The sequence below is a fragment of the Medicago sativa genome, chromosome 7, assembly GCF_051527215.1.
Source record: "Medicago sativa cultivar Bolivia chromosome 7, Bolivia_mono, whole genome shotgun sequence".
Classification (NCBI taxonomy): Eukaryota; Viridiplantae; Streptophyta; class Magnoliopsida; order Fabales; family Fabaceae; genus Medicago; species Medicago sativa.
In genome coordinates, this window is record NC_140755.1 from 68790487 (window position 1) to 68814001 (window position 23515).

Below are 23515 nucleotides of genomic sequence, written 5' to 3' on the forward strand. Positions count from 1 at the left end.
CTATGTTGGTCAATTTCAGGGACTAAAGTGATTAACTGAGTCTACATTCAGGGACTAAATTGACTAACGGAGTCTGTATTCAGGGACTAAATTGACTAACAGAGTCTACATTCAGGGACTATTTTGCAATTTATCTGCATTCAGGGACTAAAGTGACGACTCATTTCCTATTCAGGGACTAAAGTGACTAATCTCCCTTTTAAAAAAGAGGAGTGTTATTTGAACAACTATTTAGTTGATAACTTATGTGACAACCACAATTTAGAAAGAAAAAGTTAGTATTTGCACGAAAAACAAAGCAATAGAGAGATAAAGTAAACAATAATGTGCATATGAGAGAGAAAATTGTCACAAAATCGATGTTCAAATATCATTTCTCTTTATTGAAATAAGTGGAATGCTAGCAACACATTTCTTTTCACACGGCAAAGGTTTTTTTTTAAGCTAAATTAACTAACCCGAATTGGCATCAAAGAGAATTGAACATGAGACCTTGAGGAACATCACACTTCAACGTCCCACGCTAACACCAACAGACCAAGCCAAGTGAGTTAAGGTCTCACAAAGTTAATTATAAGATTCATTTGAATTTCAACCAATTGGAGTGTGTGTTGAGAATAGTGTATTGCTAGCATAATTCTTTAACTAATTGTTATGTTTTCGGATTGTATCGAACTCATCATAAGATCAACTTGTAATAAGATGAGAGATGTATCTCTTTATAAACTCTGTTTTAAACTTTATCTCTTTTCTATGCACAACTTGATTTTACTAAATATATATACACATTTTTGCCTAATGATATATATATATATATATATATATATATATATATATATATATATATATATATATATATATATATATTAACATTTACATCAACATTTCAAGCAATTGCTTATCCCTGAACAATGCATGAGAAGTCATAAAGAACAAGATGTAGAGAAAGCTCTCAACATCTCTAACTTTGGTAGGGGTTATGGACGTGGAAAGGGGCGTGTAAGTTCAAGAGGCCGTGGAAGAGGTAGACAAAACAAAGAACTTGTTGAGGGCTTCAAATGGAATAATCTAGGCCACTATTAGAGTGGAGAAAAATGTAAACTTTGTAGAGTTTGAGAATGAAGGAGAAATTATTCTTTTAGTTCAGGATGTATTGAGCATAAATGCTAAAGATGAAGTGTGATTTATGGACTCTGGGTGTAGCAATCATATGATAAGAACAAAATAATGGTTGTTTGACTTTGATGATAGTTTTGGAGAATAGTTGAAACCCGAAGATGCCTCCAATGTACCAACTATGGGAAGAGGAAACTTGAAGTTATGCATTGGAGGAATAGTTCAGGTCATCACTAATGTGTATTACTTTCCTAGACTAAGAACTATCTCAAGTATTGGTCAATTTCAACATAAGAATTAATCTCACCATTGTATTTCAACAGAAGAATCTTATCATTGTATTTCAAATTATATCATGAAGGAAGACAGTTAACAATGTCTACTAAAATGTGCTTTAATAGGATCACAAATGATTAAGAGAGATAAAAGAAGCTTGTTACGATTGCATGATGGGAAAGCATCACAAATATGATATTTGTAAGACCCTTAGATTGAATTTCAAATTGAATTATTTGATTCAGCTTGTGCTTGGCTAGAAGAAGGCTACTTTCCCCCTCACCTCAATGAGGCGAATATAGTTTTTGCTCCAAAAGGTCAACCATGGTTTCTAGTTAAGAAAACCATTTTCAATTACATTAAGGACAAAATTTAGAAAAAAAATGTCAATATTGGAGTGCAAAGTCTCTCTCGTGCGCAAGTAAAGAGGTGCTCAATAAATCGGTACCACAAGCTATCTCTTCATATTATTTGGGTGCCTTACTTATCTCTTCCCCTTTATGTGATGAACTCCAGAGAATTATGAACTCTTTTTATTAGGGATTTAAAAAGAATGGAAGTCATGGAATAAATTGGATATGGCGGGATAAGTTATCTCTTCATAAAAGTATGGGTGGTCTTGGTTGTCGAGACATTGAAGCCTTAATATGTCTCTGCTTGGTAAGCAAGGTTGGAAATTCCTAAATGATCCTAGCTCCTTAGTCAAACGAATCCTCAAAGCTAATATTTACATCGACGAGGTTTCTTGGAAGCCAATATCGATCATAATCCAAGCTATACTTGGAGGAGCATATAGAGTTCCCAAAATCTTATTAAACTTGGATTTAGATGGAATGTTGGTGATGGTTCCCAAATAACCGCAGCGGAATAATAATAGCATCTTATCATCATATAAAATAAAACATCACAACAGTTCATCCATGATAAAATAAGTCTCCAAGTAGCCATGTCAACATACTACAAATGTCATCAACAATACATGGTCTCAAAATCCTCAATAGACAAAATAAAGGTAAACATCCAAAGACCGACCCCTAATCAGAGCCCTAGAGACTACGATACCAAAAGAAATAAATGAGGTAGCACCCAAGCTATCCTCAAGCAACTCACCAAGCAAGGCGACTAGTCCTACCAGCCGTCTACCCATTCATAAGAATAAGGTATGCGGTCAACCAAACAACCACGAGGGGTTAATTTCACATGATTAATAAATTCAACGTCATCATAAGTTCACAAGTATACGGCCACAATCGATTAATGCATACAATCACCAAAATTCACCAATGCACATATACACAGATTCACGCAATCAAGTACGACTCGACTCACCAATAGATAAATGCATGTAATGTTCTAGACTCATCTGTATGCATGTGGTACCATATGATTCCGGAGATAATTTTACCGTTAATGAATCCACCGACATAACAACACCCCAAATTATGTCATGCAGAAGCTATGTAACAACACCCCGAATTACATACTTCAAATCACCTCATTATGACTGTGAATGCATGAACTTCAAGTAAGGACTAGATAATGCATAACTCACCACCATAGATATTAACATAATAATCACCACCAAGTATGCTATTCACCAACAATTGCATAATCAAATACTTACATCCATACAATCAACAAGTCATCATTCATTCATCAATTTATAATCACCAAAAGAATCAACATCATAATCATCAACAACATTTAACACCTCAAAGAAACGATAAAGTTTCCAAATCATATTTCACCTCAAAGACGGACACCTAATCTTATCATGATATTCATCATATAAGTCACCCAATCCTTATCAATTAATTCACATTCAATCAAACTAACATGAATTCAAATCCTTCTACAAGTTATCCGACCATAAAGTATTAATTTGACAAAGTTCATCTATTTTTGTAAAAACTAGCATTTTCCGATTATTCCACCAAAATCAAAGTAACAAAGCTCAAACACCTCAACCGAGTATATACACAATTAACATATGAGTGCATTAACAAATACATATACGTTTCAAAGGCCAATTCCAATTAATTCCAAAATTCACCTAAGTTCGTCTCATTTTATCACAAAACACCGTTTTTGCCAAAAAAAATCAAGTTCCATGTTATTATAGTCCTATAACAAGCCTACATACTTCTTTTAAGTCCATCATTACAGTAAACAAGTCAAAACATCACCATTGTTCTTAAGAAAATTCATTGTCCAATTATCTCAAAACAAGTTCGTCTCAAAAATCCAAGTTTCCTCTCATTTATGAAAATCAAAGTAAGTATGAGCATACTATGTTCCTGCAAGAATATCAATGAAAACAGCAAAAAAAACCCCTCAAAAGATCGCCTAGGGACTATACGTGTTGCCCCCCAAGCACCCAAAATAACACGCAAGAAGATTCTTGCTCTGTCTGGGGCGCCTAGCGCCAGACTTGGAGTGCCCAACGCTAACTCTCTGTAACTGGGCGCCTAGCGCTCCAGTGCGGGCGCCAACGCTGCGAGAGAACCCGTTTGGTGTATTTTTGACTCGGATTTTCGTCAAAAACGCTCCAAAAGTGCTTATTTTGATTTCCCCATTTCCCAAAACCATTAAAGTCTTGTTGCAAGGCTTAAACACATCAAATAAGCTCTTCTCACAATCCTCCAAATAGCTTATGAAACAATTCACTAAGTTTTCAAACAAAACACCAATTTTCAACAACACTTAGATTTATCCAAACATAACACAACAACAACACCTCAAATTATCAATTCCAATCCATGAATTATCATTATCAACAACAACCAATCAATATTCATAGCATGTAAACATGAATTCACCAACAATCAACAACAACAACTTTATTTTCATCACTTTAAGCAAAAATCATCAAAACAACTTATCAACAACAACAACTATGAGTTTTAAGCACATAGCACATCAATTTCATGAAGTTTATCATACCCATAAATCCACATGAACAAAGGGCATGAAATTCATCATCAAAAATCACAAAAGTCACAATTAACATAAAAACACTTAAACCCATAATTGAAAATAAGTGATTATGACTTAATTATGAAAAACATTATCCCCCTTACCTCTAGTCTTCAAGGATCCAAACCCTAGCTTCACTTTAGCTCCTAGTTTTCAATCCCAAGCTCTCTCTACCTCTCTCTCAAAATGTTTGTAAAATGAGTGAATGAATATAAAGACCTAATTTTCTCACAAGTGTTATGTTTAAATAGTCGATTTTTGCTCTCCACCCAGCACGTTTTGCTCGCACCCTGCAAGCGTACCAAAAATACCCTTGCGCAAGTTAAGTCACGTAGCGTGACTTAACTAACGTACGTTGTATTTATGCGTGACTTAAGTCACGCACTACGCGAGTTAAGTCGCGCAAATAAGGTTGATTTTTTACTTTTTTTTTAATGCCCTCTTGAGGTCAAAACTTATTTGATACCCTCTTCGGTATATGCCAAATAGCTCCTGGGGAAAATAGTGATCAGCCCTGGGGAAAACGACATCAAGATGCCCTTTTCCCGACCGGACCGACCACTACTTCCCCCAGAAGCCACTGGTATACACCTAAAGCGGTATAACCACCCTAGAAACTAATAAGAAACAAAGAAGCAGAGCAAGAAGAAGAGAAAGAGTGGGATGATAAAATGTGAGGAAAAGAGGAAGCATGTGAGGGTTTTTATAGGGGGTATGAGGTATATAGCAATTAATGAGTCAAAAAACGTGGTCAAATGTGAAGGAAAACGTGCAAAAACCATTGAAGACCATTGACTACCATCCAAGAAACGTTTGTGCCTCAGTTTTTAGAACCGGCCAATTTACGCAAGTTAACTTGCGCAGTGCTTATAACGTGCGTGACTTAAGTCACGCACAGCTTATATGATGCGTGAGTTAAGTCACGCAATATGACGTAATTAACGCAATATATTTTTTATAATAAAGTCAATAAAATTGCGATAGCGTGAATTCAATAAAATAAATTAGAAGAATAAAGTCAATAAAATAAATTTCAATAAAATTCGAACAAATATTGCGACAGCGTGAATTCAAATAAATATTGCGACAAGGTGAATTCAAATAAATATTGCGACAGCGTGAATTCAAATATATATTTGCATTGGCGTTTTGAATAAATAAATTCGATAAGTACACAACATTAATTCTTAGACAATTTTATTTAGATATAATTTCATCTACGTTACATTACATTGTGGTATCATTACATTACATTACGTAAAAGACATGTACGTCAACTATCATTACATTACATTCGGAAATGTACCTTCCAACTACAACAATTATCTTACCTTTGAATGGGGTCAATTCAAACTAGCTAAACAGCAGGACTCCAACATTCGTCCAGAAGTGCTTTTATTCCATTCCAAATGTTAAATTCTTGTTGGTGTTGGTTTAAAATGATAGTATCTAAGTGCCAACGGAATGAGGTCCAGACCTTGACACTTCGATACCATCATTTAAACGAAGCCAACAAGAAATTAACATTTAGAATGGAACAAAAACACTCCCGGACGAATGTCGGTGTCCTGCCATTTAACTAGTTTGAATGACCCCATCCAAAGGAAGACAATTGTTGTAGTTGGAATGTGCATTCCAACTACAACAATTGTCTTACCTCTGAAATGGGGTAAATTCAAACTTGCCAAACAACAGGACTCAAGCATTTCGCTCCGCATTCATGCTTTCCTTTGAAAAGAATAAATTTTTGTCAGGCTTGATTTAGATGATGGTATTCAAGTGCCAACGAAATGAGGTCCATTCCTTGACACTTAATACCATCATCTAAGCAAGCCTAACAAAAATTTAATCTTTTCAAAGGAAAAACATGAACACGGAGCGAAATGCTTGAGTCCTCGACGTTTGGCAAGTTTGAATCACCCCATTTCAGAGGTGAGACAAATGTTGTAGTTTGAATGCACCTTACCCTAACTAATGACGATCTTCTGGCGGAATCAAGCTATTGATGATATCTTCAGTTGATCTCAGCAACGTCACCCGCATATCGATCCACTGGAACTTGGTGTGCTCCCAAAACATGCTCGTCACGTGTTCGTCGTTCTTTAACTCCACCCAAGTGAATGATACGCTCCCCTCGTCGAGCTTTGGACGTTTATACAGAATATTTTGCACCCTCCTTGTGTCTCTGGGGTTGACTCCTTGGTAGAATTCATTCAGTTGATCCTTGAGACCTCTTAACGCTACATCAAGGCACCGAACCTTCAACCTCTGAGTTTCTCCGCCGTTGAATTTTGCATGAACGTCGATCCACCCGGCCATTGCTTCAAATCTACACACATAGAAATTAAAAATAATCAATGAAAAACTCATTCAAACATTTAATCAAACACTTGGTGTGCATATTATACATAAACCCTAAAAATGATAACTACAATATAAACATGCAAACATCTAAATAATTAAGCAATATTACTCATTTGCATGTATATTACTCATTTGCATGTAACATTGTATCATATTTTGCAAAAAAAATCAAAATTTAAACAAACCCTAATTCTAAAAAAAATTCTATACAAAATCAACATAAACATGCAAACAACTAAACATTTTAAGCAACACAAGTCATTTACATCCTAACATTGTATGATTTCCTTCCAAAAACACCAAAATTTAAACAAACTATAAATCTAAAAAATTTCTAATTTAAGAGAAAAAATCTAACATGCAAACATAAAAGGTCAATGGTGTTTGATCATGAGAACTTACTTGTTATTGGAGTGTTGTTTGATTTGAACTTGAAGGAATTTTGGAGTTGGGTGATTTGAGAGAGATTTTTGGGATTTTTTGAGATTTTAGATGAGAAATGAGGAAATGAGGTGCTCTGCCTTGTTTAAGAAAGCACGCAGCGTGAGTTAACTAACGCTACGCATGTTAACTCACGCAGCGTTAGTTAACTTGCGTAACAATTAACACTTGCGCAAGTTAACTTGCGCAAGGGTATTTTTGGTAAGCTTGCAGGGTGCGAGCAAAACGTGCTGGGTGGAGAGCAATAATCTAAATAGTCTCCACATAATTGGGCTAGGTCTCTAATTGTCTTAATGAGCTCAATATTCTTACCAACTAATTTACCAAGGTTACTACTCACTTAAACCGTCAAAATAACGCATAATTACCGTCTCTAAATAATTACCCCAACTTACTCGTAACTTAATAAAAATAATCATTCCCACTTAAAATACCAAAAATATCCTTCTAAAAAATGACTATTTTACCCTTGCTCGCCAAATGACTAAAATACCCCTGTGTCTAAAAATGACTAAAATACCCTTCTTAATCCAAAATTAACTAATCTTGAATAAAATATACACAGAGACAATTAATCGCATACAAACGCACATAAACACATATAACAAATAATTAAAATAATTCTAACGAAAAACGGGCTGTTATTATCATGCAAATGGCGAAGGAAACACTTCATGAGTGGCGCTGCATGCAACAACAAAAACAATGAAATCAGTAAGCGCACCAAGTGATTCGATGGTCCAAGCCACCTCCCACATCCTTGCAACACTGTCACATGATATGGTTTATGTTCCTGTAATCACACATGTCACCTTATATTGGGTATGTCGAACTATTTTCATTGTGCTCTATCACCAACCAAAGTTGAAGCCTTCGGTTTGCACGAGGCCATCAAATTTGCTATTGAAAACAATATGTCTTCGATGATATTTTAGTTCGATTGTAAAATCATTGTTGATTCAATTAACTATTCTCATGTGCCTCAAAATTAGATAGGAGACATCATTTCTAGATGTAAGGATCTTTTATCCACCCAAAATAGTTATGTCATGAAACATATTAGGAGATAAGCAAATATGGTTGCTCATACTATAGCTAGAGCATCTATATCTCTCCCTAACCCCATGTTTACTTTGATGTACCATCTTATTGTACTCTTTAATTTTAGTGAAATGACCTAAGCTTACCTTTGCTAAAAAAAGGAAAAAAAGAAGTGGGAATTCACTTCTGCAACATTCAATGAATTTTGCAGCACACATGAGATCAAAAGGCAATTGACAACAACTTATACTTCACATCATAATGGACTATCGGAAAGGAAGAATAGGATTCAAAAGACAATGAATTTTGTTCGAGCATGGTGATAGAATGGCAACCGATTTCCCCTTATTGTATTTTTTTCTCCACCCGAGCTTATTAGTGCTTCTCGCACGGGCTCGTCGGTTATTAAATTTTGCCGTTTCAAAAAAAAAAAATGTTGTCATGAAGAGATGTACCAAAGAAGTCTTCATGACCAGAAGCAGTGAATTAGGCAAATTATGTCTTAGATTTCTACATTGTTATTTAAGGATATCACACCTGAAGAAATATGGAATAGTATGAAACTACATATGCCCTTAAATGAAGTGTATGATTGAAAGAAAAAGTACTTCATAGCTCATTTATATATATATATATATATATATATATATATATATATATATATATATATATATATATAGGGTTTTGTTACAAGCCACCCTTTGGTGGTGTCTTTTAACAAGTCACACCTTAAGGTGTGATTTTCACTTTTTAGTTATAACTTTGCTAAAAAACACCTTCATAAAAGTAAGTTGGTGTCTTTTCGCAAATGCTCATAGAGTAACTTGATAAAAGACACCTGCACAAAAGGTGTCTTCTATCATAACCCATATATATATATATATATATATATATATATATATATATATATATATATATATATATATATATATATATATAGCTCATTTATATAGTTCATTTATAGCTCATTTATATATATGTATATAGCTCACTTATATATATGTATATGCATGTTGTTTGATTCGTTTAAGAAAATTGAAACTCAACTCCAATCTCCAATAAAAAAAACTATTATAACAAGTTGACGACTGATTTGGATGTTAACGTCATCCCTGGCGTGTGTTTTTATTTTTCTTTTCTTTTCACGTATGTATTTTAATTTGTGTTTTAAAACTATAAAAAGTAAGGTGTTGATTATAGATATTTTTATTTTACGATAAAAGAAGTTTCATCCATTCAAATGTTAAAATTAAGATAATGCAATAAAAAAGAAATGGAGTTGAGACTAGAGACACTCTCGGCGCTAACGAGTAATGATAGATATAGTTTTTTTAGAAACCAATAGAGTGTTAACAAACCAAAATTCTAAGTCTAACAATCAACCGATTTCTTCAACATAAGGTGAATAATAATGCAAGATCAACAATGTTAAATATAATCCATCTGGAAAACAAATATTTGCTAGTGTTCACTCCAATAGACTTATATAAGTGTTTTTTAAAGTGTCATATTCGATTACACGTTGACAAGACATTTGTGAGGTGAAAAGGATGCAAAATTTTGCTCAAATTACAACAAAACAAGTCATGATCAAACATTTCAACTAACAAATAGAGTATCAATTTAAAACAGACTAAAATTAGTAAGACATAAGTAGATAAGCATAAGGAATCTACAAATGAGATGAAAGTCATAGCAATTATTACATGATAATAGTATCTTGGGATCCAAGCAAGTTAGTTAGGGTTCTTGTATTATACGCTATTGCATCACCATTGTATGTTATGGTGCAACTGCTTTTTAGTATAAATACCCTTGTACTCTTTGCTCTATTCAATAATAAGATTCAGTTTTCTAGTTTCATAATATGGTATCAGATTTTCCCTCAAGGGAAAGTTTGTTACGATCCTCGTAACCGTTTTCGTTGTGCCTTGTAGATGAAGTTTTGTTGAATCTTCATCTTCTTCCTCTGATTTTCCGCCATTTTCGTTGCTTCAATTGCAACGATTCTTGTTAATTCTTGTTGATTTGTGAAGAAGCTTCTTGTTCTTCTTCTTCGTTGAGTTGATTTTACTCTGTTTTCTTGATCCGTTGTTTCGCCATTGAAGCATCTTCGTCTTCTTCATTTTTCGTTCAATTTTCGTTTACTCTGTTTCACTATGGTTCGCAATAACAATCAGCATCAACAATCGGATTCTGAATCCGCCTTCTTTGTTCATCCCAGCGAAGGACCAAATTCCGTTGTTGTTTTACCAAAGTTCAATGGTTCTAACTATCTTTCATGGAGTCGTTCTATGCAACGCGCTTTAGGAGCTAAGAACAAGCTCTCCTTCATCAATGGAACCTTACCTGAACCTGATCAAGATGATCTGAACCGTAATGCATGGGAACGTTGCAATCACCTAGTTCATTCATGGCTTATAAACTCGGTTTCAGACTCAATTGCACAGACAATTGTCTTTCATGACACTGCCTTTGAGGTTTGGGAAGATTTGAAAGAGCGTTTCTCCAAAGTTGATAGAATTCGCATTGCTCAATTGAGAACTTCGCTTCATACATTGAAGCAAGGTAACAAGTCTGTATTGGATTATTTCACAGAGATGAAGGCTTTGTGGGAAGAGTTGCACTCACATAGGCCTCTTCCTGCATGTCATTGTCCTTTTGCTTGCAAGTGTGATGCTGTGAAGTTACCTAAGACCTATAGGGTTGAAGACCAGATTATTCAATTTCTCACTGGTCTCAATGAACAATTTTCAGTGGTTAAGACTCAAGTTCTTTTACTTGATCCTCTTCCTACACTGAACAAAGTGTTTTCCTTAGTTGTTCAAGAAGAGAGCAATAATACTTCTGTACCTCCTATGGTGACTCTTGATGATAGCAGTGTTTCTATTAATGCTTTTGATGCCAGAAAGTCTCAGGGGCGTGGTAAAGGTGGTTACAATAAGCCTCCCAGACATTGTACTTTCTGCAACAAAACCAATCATACTGTTGATTATTGTTATCAAAAGCATGGGTTTCCCAATGTGAATAAGCAAAATTCACAGGTCAATGCCTCTTCTAGTGATGTATCTAAAGTCAATACTTCTACTGGTGTATCTGGTTTGTCTCAAGAGAAGGTGGATCAACTTGTAGCTTTATTACAACAGGCAAACTTGCTTCCTTCAGCATCAACTTCCACTTCTAGCACTGTCAATAATATCAGTGCCTCCCCTCAAGTTTCCTCCAGCTTTGTTGTTCCCTCTTCAAACACTTCTGCAGGTATAATCAATACCACTTCTCCTCTTTTATCAGATTCCTATTGGTTAATTGACTCTGGTGCTAATGAGCACATATGTTGTAATTTGCACTTGTTTAGCTCATATCATGCTATTCCTCCTGCACATGTCACTTTACCTAATGGATCTGTTGTCACTGTCACTCACTCTGGCAATATTCAATTCAGTCCTCAATTTTATCTTACCAATGTTTTATATTCTTCTTCTTTTAGACTCAATCTCATGTCTGTAGCCAAAGTGTGTGAATCATTGTCTTGTTTCTTTAAATTCTCACCTGACCAATGCATCATACAGGACTCCAAATCCCTGAAGATGATTGGTTTGGCTAGTCAGCAGGATGGATTATACAAGTTTCATGCTCCATCTGTTACTACTAATAAAGTGCAAGCTATTTTAGCTTCATCTGTTTCTTGTAACTCTAGTACTATCATTCCTAATAAAGCCATTTGGCACTTTAGGCTTGGACATCTTTCTCATCAGAGATTGACTATGATGTCTTCTTTGTATTCAGATATTGTTTCAGATAATAAAAACTCTGTGTGTGATATTTGTCAATTTGCTAAACAAAAACATTTACCTTTTTCATTAAGTACCTCTAATGCTTCATTTAACTTTGAACTGTTACATTTAGACATTTGGGGTCCCTTATCTGTTTCATCTATACATGGTCATAAATATTTCCTCACTATTGTTGATGATCATAGTAGATTTTTGTGGATAATCTTGCTCAAAAATAAATCTGAAGTGTCTCAACATGTTAAATCATTCATTACTATGATCCAAAATCAATTTAATGTCACTCCCAAATGTATTAGGTCTGACAATGGACCTGAATTCTCCATTCCTTCATTTTATGAATCTCATGGTATTTTACATCAAAGATCATGTGTGGAGACCCCCCAACAGAATGGTAGGGTAGAAAGAAAACACCAACATATTTTGAATGTAGGAAGAGCCCTTTTGTATCAATCAAAACTTCCTGCTTCTTATTGGCCATATGCTTTATTGCATGCTGTGTTTCTTATTAATAGAGTGCCCACTCCTTTACTTCAAGGTCAGTCTCCATATTACATGCTTTATCAAAAACTACCTGACATCAATACTTTTAAAGTTTTTGGTTGTCTTTGTCATGCATCTTCCCTTCAATCTCATAGAACCAAACTCCAAGCTAGAGCCAGGAAAACTGTTTTCTTGGGCTATAAGTCAGGATATAAAGGATTTCTTCTTTTGGATATTCATACTAGAGAAGTCTTTGTTTCAAGACATGTTGTTTTTCATGAACATTATTTACCTTATCCATCAAATAAAGACTCTATCACTACTCAATGGGAATATTTTTCCTCTCCTTCATCTCCCATTTCCACTTCTGATCATGTGGAAACCATTTCACCAACTCCCATTGTTGATGATGATGATTATCATTCATCATCTCCTCCTCTTTCACCTTCTGCTTCTTCACCTGATCCATCCCCTAACATTCCTTCCTCATCTGTTCCTTCTCCAGATACACCTTCTTCACCCAGACACTCAACTAGAACTAGAAATGCACCTGCTTATCTGCAAGACTATGTCTGTAACCATTTGCATATTTCTTCATATCCCATTTCCAATTATTTGTCTCATGCAAATTTATCTAACTCTCATTCTCATTTTGTCATGTCTTTACATTCACACACTGAACCTAAAACCTATGCTGAGGCAAGCAAGCATGAATGTTGGAATAAAGCCATGCAAGTTGAATTGTCAGCTCTTGAGCAAACTGGTACCTGGCAGATTGTTGATTTACCAGATCATATCAAACCTATTGGTTGCAGATGGATTTATAAAATTAAGTATCATGCTGATGGTTCAGTTGAAAGGTACAAGGCTAGATTGGTTGCCAAGGGCTACACTCAAATTGAAGGCCTTGACTATTTTGATACTTATTCTCCAGTTGCCAAAATGACCACTATCAGGCTTGTGATTGCTTTGGCCTCCATGCACAATTGGCATCTTCATCAATTAGATGTCAACAATGCCTTTCTTCATGGAGAGCTACAAGAGGATGTTTATATGATGCTTCCTCCTGGTGTCACATCTTCCAAACCAAATCAAGTTTGCAAATTATTCAAATCTTTATATGGATTAAAGCAAGCTAGTAGAAAGTGGTATGAGAAATTAACTTCAATCCTGCTTCAACAACATTACACTCAAGCATCTGCAGATCATTCACTTTTTACCAAAAAGACTGATTCTTCCTTCACAATTTTACTTGTCTATGTGGATGATATCATATTGGCAGGCAACTCTTTTACTGAGTTTCAACATATCAAATCCATTCTGCATGCTTCTTTCAAGATTAAAGATTTGGGACAATTGAAGTATTTTCTTGGTCTTGAAGTTGCTCACTCCAAGCAAGGTATTTCACTATGTCAAAGGAAATATTGCTTAGATTTACTGTCTGATTCACATGCAATCAGCTCCAAACCTGTCTCCACTCCTTCTGATGCATCTTTAAAGCTTCATAATGATTCTTCTCCACCATATGAAGACATACCTTCTTATAGAAGATTGGTTGGGAGACTGCTCTATCTTAATTCCACCAGGCCAGACATTACCTTCATAACACAGCAGTTAAGTCAATTTCTATCTAAACCTACTCAATCCCATCATCATGCAGCTCTGAGAGTTCTCAAATATCTTAAGGGATGCCCAGGCAAAGGTTTATTCTTTCCCAGGAACTCTTCTCTTCATCTTCAAGGTTTTTCAGATGCTGACTGGGCTGGTTGTTTGGATAGCAGACGTTCCATTTCTGGGCAATGTTTCTTCATAGGTTCATCTTTGATATCATGGAGAACTAAGAAACAAACCACTGTCTCTAGATCTTCTTCTGAAGCTGAGTATCGTGCTCTAGCATCAGCAACATGTGAGCTTCAATGGATTCTCTATCTTCTCAAGGATCTTCAGATTCAATGCTCCAAGCTTCCTGTTTTGTTTTGTGACAATCAGAGTGCCCTCCATATAGCTGCTAACCCAGTTTTTCACGAGCGCACCAAACACTTGGAGATTGACTGTCACCTTGTCAGAGAGAAACTTCAATCTGGAATCATGAAGCTTTTACCAGTTTCATCTCAAAATCAACTTGCTGATTTCTTCACCAAGTCCTTATTGCCTCAGCCTTTTACTCTCCTCTTATCCAAGTTAGGGTTGTTAGATTTATACCAACCTCTAACTTGTGGGGGGCTATTACATGATAATAGTATCTTGGGATCCAAGCAAGTTAGTTAGGGTTCTTGTATTATACGCTATTGCATCACCATTGTATGTTATGGTGCAACTGCTTTTTAGTATAAATACCCTTGTACTCTTTGCTCTATTCAATAATAAGATTCAGTTTTCTAGTTTCATAATAGCAATAAGATTATGAAGGTGGAAAAAGTCATGACTTGAACTATCGCTGAATATACAAATGGAGAATAAACTAATTAATTTGATGCAACATAATTCTTCATTTTTCTTCCTGATAAATCCAGCAAGATAAGTATTAACTATCCTCATAAAAAAAGGATTAACTATACAAATCAATAACCACCAATTAATTTTATAATACATCAAAAAGTGGGTATAACCCAATGACTAACTAATACTCCCTCCGTTCCTTTTTAAGTGTCTCTTTTGAAGAAAAAAAATTGTTTATATTTAACTGTCACTTTCAAAGTTCAATGCATCATTAAATGTTGTTTTACCAATATTATCCTTTGTTTTTTTTTTGAAGAAACTAAAATGGATTAAAATACTGAAAGCCTGAAGATTTCAGCACAAGGAGTGCCAAAACCCCAGCTGAAAGAGTCAATTACAAGAATGCCAAACGGCCAAAACAAGAACAAAAAACTACCCTGTTACATAAATATTCCCAAGCACGGTAAAAGGTTCAACCACCATGAATGGTAGGAGAAAACAAAGCTAGGGCAATTCGCTTTCAGCCACCAGTATGATTGAAGCTTAACTTTATCTAATAATTGATTAAAAGAAGCTTCTTTTTGGTGAAAAATTCGAGCGTTCCTTTCAAGCCAGATCACCCACACACAAGATAGCCAAATAAGATTCAGAGCTGAGCGTTTGCTATTAGAGAAGCCGCTAAAGGTACTAAATTGATATAAATGATCTGACACAGTTTCAGAAAACACTAAGTGGTAACCAAGCCAGTGAGAAATACCATACCAAAGCTTGCCAAAAAAATCACAAGAGAGGAATAAGTGTTTTGCATCTTCTATCATGCTGCATCCACCCACGCATAACTGCGCATTCGGATGTAAAATGTGTCTTTTGATTAAATTGTCTGTTGTTGGTAACCTATTACGTAACAAGCGCCAAGCGAAGAGGCTGATTTTTAGAGGCACTTCCTTGTTCCAAATTTCAGTCATGTGTGTAACCGCCAAGTTGTTACTGGTGAATGTCAACAGATGATTATAAGCACTTGTGACTTTATAACTGTTGGAGGCATGCAAGTGCCAAATCCACCTGTCAGAGTGAGTAGGCTGCAAAACAATATTAGATAAAATATCACAACATTCCAGCACTTTCTCTTCCTCCCAAGCCAACAAACGACGTCGCCACTGCCAAGCTTCACCCTCAACCCCCCACCCAAAAGAATACATTTCAGCCACCGTTGTCATTTTATTAGTAGCAAGATCAAAAAGGCGGCTGAAACTATTCTTCAAAACTAGCCCGTCAATCCAAGGATCCCACCAAAATAAAGTTTGGGCACCATCTCCTACCTCTCGCCCAACATTATCATCAAACCAACTCCCACCTCCCACACCAGCCCCATTTTTAACATTAATCAAATTATTCCACCAAACTGAGTTAAACCGCCCCTCCTCGGCAATTTTACCTCCTACCTCTCCGTATCTAGCTGATAAGACTCTATACCACAAACTCCTATTTTCAACCCGCATCCGCTAACACCATTTACCAAGTAAAGCCAAATTAAATCCCCGAATCCGTCGCACTCCTAAACCTCCCTCCTCCTTTTTGGAACAAATAGTATCCCAATTAATCCAAGAAATTTTCCTAACCTCCTCACAACCCCAAAAAAAAAAAAAATTAAATATAGATTCAATGGAAGAAATGATACCTGCGGGAGCTTTGAAGAAGGAAAGAAAGTAGACCGGAAGAGAGGACAAGACAGACTTTAGGAGAACTAAACGGCCACCCAACGAAAGATTTCTACTCTTCCAACCCGATAATCTTGACTTAATACGGTCAATCAAAGGTTGCCAAAATTTAAGTTTTCGAGGATCACCACCTATAGGCAGCCCCAGATAAAGGAAGGGTACTCTACCCAATTTACAATTAAGACAGAGGCTGCCTCTGCCAACCAAGAATCATGAATATTAACACCAACTAACATACTTTTGTGGAAGTTCACCTTAAGACCAGATGTCACCTCAAAGAGAAGAAGCAAAGCTTTCAGAGATCTAATATTGGCCCAGCCCCCAATCAACAAAGTGTCATCAGCAAATTGTAGATGAGTGATGGAGACATGATTATTCGCGCTAACCTTGTAGCCAGAGAACAGGCCAACCTCTACAAGAGCCTTCATCATGACATTTAGCCCTTCAGCTGCTATTAAAAATAGAAAAGGTGAAAGAGGGTCACCACTACAAGAAATATTGCATTTTGTCAGGGGCAGAAGCCCTGGTAAAATGCAAAAAGCCTTGGCAATTGGACGTTTGCTAGGGGTTTTGCCAGGAGCAGAATCACCAGCAAATCTGCTCATCGCAAATTGTCCTGCCAGGGGTTCAGCTCCTGGCAAAATGCGCTCCTGGCATAGGCCCTGGCTCAACCCCTGGCAAATTGTGTCTGCATGATTTCTGGCCAATGCAGGCTTTTGCAGACTGTGTCAGCATCACATCAGTCATTTTCAAAACATGCCAAGGACATTGCGAGGGGTTAACCCCTGGCAAATTGTGTACGATTTTTTTTTTAAAAATGTTACTAAAATATTTAAAATAAACGTTTTTAAATTGTTTTTTTTAAATATTAAAATAATAATATTTAAAATATTATTATTATACCTAATAATAATATTTTGCTGGTCTTATAAACAACTGCCAGGAAGGAGATAAAACTCCATTCATTTGAAAGACTCAAATGATTGTATATAAAAAAAATTATCAACTCAAATTTTGTCTTCAAATTTATAAAAATTTCAACTAACAAGAGGCATTACATAATGATACATGCATCAAATCTAATCCAAATAGAAATGAAAGTCCTCAAAATACATACAAATATAAATCAACAAATAAACTACAAAGAAAATATCAACTCAGACATGCTAAAGAACCTAGTCATGAAATTCTGCCGCTAAAATCCAACATGGTTGCAACATCAGCTCTCCAATCTTCGTGGCCTCTGCTAGCATAAAATAGGAAAGAAAGTGGAAGAGGAAAAACCAAATAGACAAATTAGGAAGATGAAATTAACAACAAGGTAGTTCAATCTATATCAAAATAAAGATTTCTCAACTTAACAGGAAAAATAAAGTTTGACCTTCAATCAACAAAATAGACAAATTAAAGAATTAAGTGAGTATGCTAAACAAGAGGTGGCTTACCATGAACAAAGAGAACACAACAATGAAACCGCAACTCCGGCGCGGTGGCTGTTGATGACAGCACAACGGCGGGAGAAAAATGGGTGACACGAAAAGTTTCTCTTTTTTTGAAATTAATTGGACCAATAGAAAGCTCTCGTCGAGGGGATGAAGAAAATGGTACTACTTTGTTTGATTGGTGAAAACGGCGGACGGAACGACACCGTAAAAATGAGGGTGGTGGTGTTTTAATGGAGGAGGCTTTGGTGTTATTTCAATAGAGGAGAGAGAGTAAAAATGAAAAATGAATTAGAAGGGGGAAAGGGAGTCTAACGAGAGAAAGGGATAGGGGAAGAGAAGTTGTGTGGTCCATGTGATCACTAGAAGAAAAAAATGAGAAAAATAATAATTATGACAAATTTGCAGGCTTTGAAGTTGTGTGGTCCATGTGGTCTCACGTAGCCTTTGCAGGCTTTGCTGACAAATTTGCATGCTTTGCAATTTGCCAGGGGTTTTTGGTGGCACAACCCCTGGCAAAGTGTTGTACCGTCCTGCTTTTTCTGACCACACAAGAATCTTTTCTACTGCATACATTTTGCCACGGCTTTTGTGAGGGGTTGCCCCTGGCAACTTTGCCAGGAGTTTTCCCTGGCATAGCTCCTGGCAAATTCGCCAGGAGTTCTTGCTCCTGGCATTGTTCCCTGGCAATATGCAAGATTTCTTGTAGTGCACCTTGTCTCAACCCCCGTTCAAATTTGAATTCATCTGTTGGGCTGCCATTAACCAGAACAGAAGCTGAGGCCATACTGACGCATTCCATAATCCACTTACGCCATAAGGTAGGAAAATTCATTTTTTTAATGACAGCTTCAAGGTATGACCAGTCAATGGAATCAAAAGCCTTCTCAAAATCAACCTTGAATAAGAGCAAATCTTTTTTCAGGCGCTTAGCATCTTCCACAATCTCATTAGCGATGAGAATACCATCAAGAATTTGTCTACCATGAATAAAAGCTGATTGAGTTTCTGAAATAACACTAGACATAACCCTTCGCAATCTATTTGAGAGAACTTTGGAAAGAATTTTGTAAAGACTTCCAACCATAGTGATTGGTCTGAAATCATTCAAGCGCTGCGAACACTCGATTTTAGGAATTAATGCAATAAAAGTATTGTTGATGCCTTTTGACAGCTTCCCATTCCTATGAAAATCAGATAAGAAGCGCATAATATCATCACGGAGCTCCGACCAAAAATCCTTAACAAACCCCATATTAACACCATCTGGTCCAGGACTTTTAAAACTATCACAATCCCAGACAGCTTGTTTAACTTCCTCAACTGAAAAAGGGTTGGTTAGCTCACCGCATTGACCAACATTAAGCATATTAAAATTGAGGTTCTCAATGCAAGGTCTTTCAGCAGCCACATATTATCCTTTGTTATTTATTGTTGAGAGAGAAATATATGAAATGAGATGTTAAATTAATTAATAAGGTCATTACAGTAAAAGTATAACTTATTGCATCAAAAGTAGAAACAATTATTGATTTGTGTAAAATGTCAAAAAGTGACAATTGAAAATGAACGGAGGTATTACTTCAATTCAGTTGGTTTTGTTTGAAGTGAAAAAGACAAGATGTGATTTTCACCTAATGCAAGTGCGGCACAAAAATTATGCTAAAGGGTCCCACTTGGTCTAGGTGTTAGAAAATGGCACTTTTATTTAGCTGAAATTGTCGTAGAGAAATGATATTTTGACAACTATTTTTTGACAATTTTGGACAACTTTCTTTCTCATACTCACATGATGTTGTTATTCTCTCTCTTCCTTTTTCTCTCTCCATTGTTTTTGACCAATAAGAAGTGAGAAAAACAAGATTGTCAACAAAGTTGTCATCAAATGGATGTCAAAATATCATTACTCATTGTCATATGTCTATTTATCTGATTAATAGATGCTATCCTATCATATGTAGAAAAAAAATAGTATATTTTTTGTTAAGAAGGTAAAATGAAGTATGTTAATCAAAACTTAGCACTCAAGAATAAGGAGTGTCAGAGAAGAATTAAGATAGAAGAAATATTTGCTTACATTAGGTTAACCATGGAAAGGAAAAAAAAAGCGATATAGTCATAATGTAAGCACGCTTAAAATACATAGGCTAAAATAATTGAGTGGTAACTCCCAAACATATGAATGGGTTAAGTCATCACATGTGATAATTAAAAGCAAAATTAGGATGATTTGTCTTCAATCACCGAAAGAAGTGAAGCTTAATTTTATCTATAAACTGGATGATTGAATTCCCCTTTTGTCGCAAAATCCAAACACAAAAAAGTAGAACAAATGTTTTTTTAGAAGCCACCTAACGATCGGAAAGATAAATAAAATAAATCAAAATTTGTGATCGATTCATGCCTAACTTGTGAGTTGTGACCATATGTAAACAGTAAATTCATTCTTGAAATTACTTTTGGACCATGTTCAAGTGGGTACTTATGAGAGTGGTTGTTATTTATTGGTAACAATTTCACCCTACAAATTTGCTCATAATCTCAAAAACAATTAATATAATGAACTATGAAAAATAAAAAATAAAAACACTTTTATTTAGCAATGAAAGCACACGTATCACCTACGATTCCTTTAGCCCTAAAAGGAACAGTTCCCACGTGATTGATTTGTCCCTTTTCTTAATTAGTGCTATCTGTTTTAATTAAGCACGTCAAGTTCAAGCATTTAGAATTAGAAGCATTTGTCGACTAATGTTTTAATGTTTGAGCAACTTGTGGGCAGTGGCTACTGGTTAAAAGCTGCTTGCAACAACTTGTTTTCAATTTCAATTTCAATGGCACGTTTACTTATATCTATATTGGGCTGTTTGAATTTGACTTATTTTTACCTTATGAACAAAAAAATTTAAGCAAATAAATAAGTTTTAATGTATTATTAATAAGTTGGCAGTAGTAGGTCATTTTTGTCTCCCAAATTTACAAGGTAGTAATAATGTCTTTGAAATTGAAGAGTTTCTATATGAACACACACTTAGGTACTGTTTGGTTCAATTGTGTAGAGGAAGCTTAATGGAGGGGCAAAAGAGAGTGATTTCATACATGTTTGGTTTGACGAATGGAGGAGAGAATCCTAATGGAGAAGAAATATTAATAACTGTTTTTAGCATTTTAAAATTAAGCTAACATACAATAAAAGAATATTTAAGGATAAATTTTAAAGCAAATATGCTATTATTCCTCTCGAATCTCCCCACGTTTAGAAAAGAGCTATAAGTGGTTCAAGAGAAATTTTGTTTCTAAAAACATTGAACCAATCAACTAAAGTTTCAAATAATTCATCCTATGTCTTTCATTCTCTTCCAACTAGGGTATGTATATACCCTCAAGGGAATGTTTGGATTGATAGTATAGGTTAAGTTGGAGTGAGACAAGAGCTGTGAAGCACGGGCACTCTTCGGATTAGGCGTGTTATGTTGTCGGACACGTGTTGACACGATACCGACACTTGTAATTACACTGAATTATGTGATTTTCTTAAATTATTAGTTGTGTCGACGTGTCAGTGTCCATGTCTGTGCTTCATATGGCAAGATAGAGTGAATAATCTCTTTGAAGGGAAGAGATTATCATATTTTTCACATCTTATTACCTCCTCTCCTTTTCTTCCATCTAGTCAACTAACGTATATCCTCTTGTATTGAGTTTACAACGGGACCGCACCGATAGGTATCCGCCCAAAACTGTCTAAACTTTAACCGAGGAAACTCATTTTACTTGTGCGAGTTCAAGTTTTACATTGCTACTAAAAACAATTATTTTTTATGATATACATGATAATTTAACATTCAATCAACTTGTTTGGACCGTTTTGTCAACAAAAAAAAACTTGTTTGGACCGTTATAGCGGTGTTAAAAATGTGATCCTTTCAAGTTCTCATAATTGATTCTCCCTAATATCAATCTTGATGGATGAGTTTGACTTGACATATTTAAGAAAATAGCTTTCAATCTTTTTTCTAGGAGAACTTTCACTCTTTGATGGATGTATATTATTTTAAAATAGGCTTAATTGCAGTTTTGGCCCTTTATGTTTCAAGAAGTTGCGATTTTGGCCCCCTAACTAAATAAACTACAAAACCGACTCCTAAATATTGACATTTTTGCAGTTTTGGCCCCCAATTTTGACAAAGTCAATGCACACATGAAGACCACGTGTGTATTAATTTATTTTTTTTATTTTTAAAATATTTTTTTAATTAAAAAAATAAAAAAATATTTTTTATATATTTTTTAATTAAAAAAAAATATATTTTTATCTTTTAATAATTAAAAAATAAATAAATACAGACGTGGCGTCCACGTCAGCTTTGACTTGGTCAAAATTGGCATGGGACAAAACTGCAAAAAAGTCAATACTTAGGGGACGGTTTTGTAGTTTATTTAATTATGAGGCAAAAATCGCAACTTCTTAAAACATATGATGCCAAATCTGCAATTAAGCCTTTAAAATATTGCAGTGCACTGTATGCAGATTGTGTCTTACGTTCTATACTCCATAGTTCATAGGGTCAAATCTCACGTGACGTTTTAAACCTGCGGAAACAAATATTTCCCACGTGACGACAACGTGGATGTCACAAATTGTCGGCAAAACTTCTACTGCACTCAAACATGATGCGCCCCAGTTTTTCTTTCTTAAATGGTTTTAGCATAACTAGTTAACTAGAGTAGCGGTCTTCCTATCTTTGGTTGCAAGGTAAAAGTCATTTTAATAATGTGTAACGAGTAGTTTAAATAATCTTTCAATATATCGAAATTTCACAATAATTCATGATTGTGCATGTCAAAATAGTCCATGATATTAAAATGTTGATGCGTACGTTTCTATTATGAGCTTCTTAACATGTGCTCTTGAGGGCACAAGTTAACATTTGCCTAAAATATTTCATTAATATTGTTATACAGTATTAGTTTTTCAATATGCTTACTTTATGTCATATCAGTCTTTATAAGTACTTATTTATTTTCCTTTAAGTCATTATATGAAAAAAGTTATTCTGAGTATTGAGATATTATTTCAGTGTCCGGAACTATTTTGACTAACAGTGTACACAATCAAAGATTATTTCAAAATTTATATACGTTGAGGAACTATTACGACTATTCATTGCACATCCAGACCAAAGTGACTATTACCCCTTGATTGTACAATTTTGATCTTCTATTTTAGAAATTTTGGTCATCTCAAATTGATGACGATTATATTAGGTGAAATAAAATGAAAACAAATGTTTAATTGTTGAGAGTCATAACGATATGTTAAATTTAGGAGTCAGGATCCGTTGACACCAGGTGTTAACAGTGGCGTTGCCAGGACCCTGGAACAGGGGGTTCAAACTTTTAAACTTGAATTAATACTCCATTTGGT

At 35.3% G+C, this 23515-nt stretch overlaps 1 protein-coding gene and 1 long non-coding RNA gene across 2 annotated transcripts; both read right to left on the reverse strand.

Moving 5' to 3' along the window:
- Nucleotides 1-15231: 15231 nt before the first annotated feature.
- LOC146908015 (uncharacterized) lies at nt 15232-17034 on the reverse strand. The gene has a single exon (XM_085727776.1). It carries the CDS (start codon nt 16424-16426, stop codon nt 15368-15370), a length of 1059 nt encoding a protein of 352 aa, XP_085583902.1. The 5' UTR covers nt 16427-17034; the 3' UTR covers nt 15232-15367.
- Nucleotides 17035-17644: 610 nt separating this feature from the next.
- On the reverse strand, nt 17645-18506 carry LOC146908016 (uncharacterized). The gene is made up of 2 exons (XR_015019868.1): nt 18091-18506; nt 17645-17888 (listed from the first exon to the last, which is right to left on the reverse strand). It is a non-coding gene; the product is annotated as an uncharacterized LOC146908016 (long non-coding RNA).
- Between the last annotated feature and the right edge of the window lie 5009 nt (nt 18507-23515).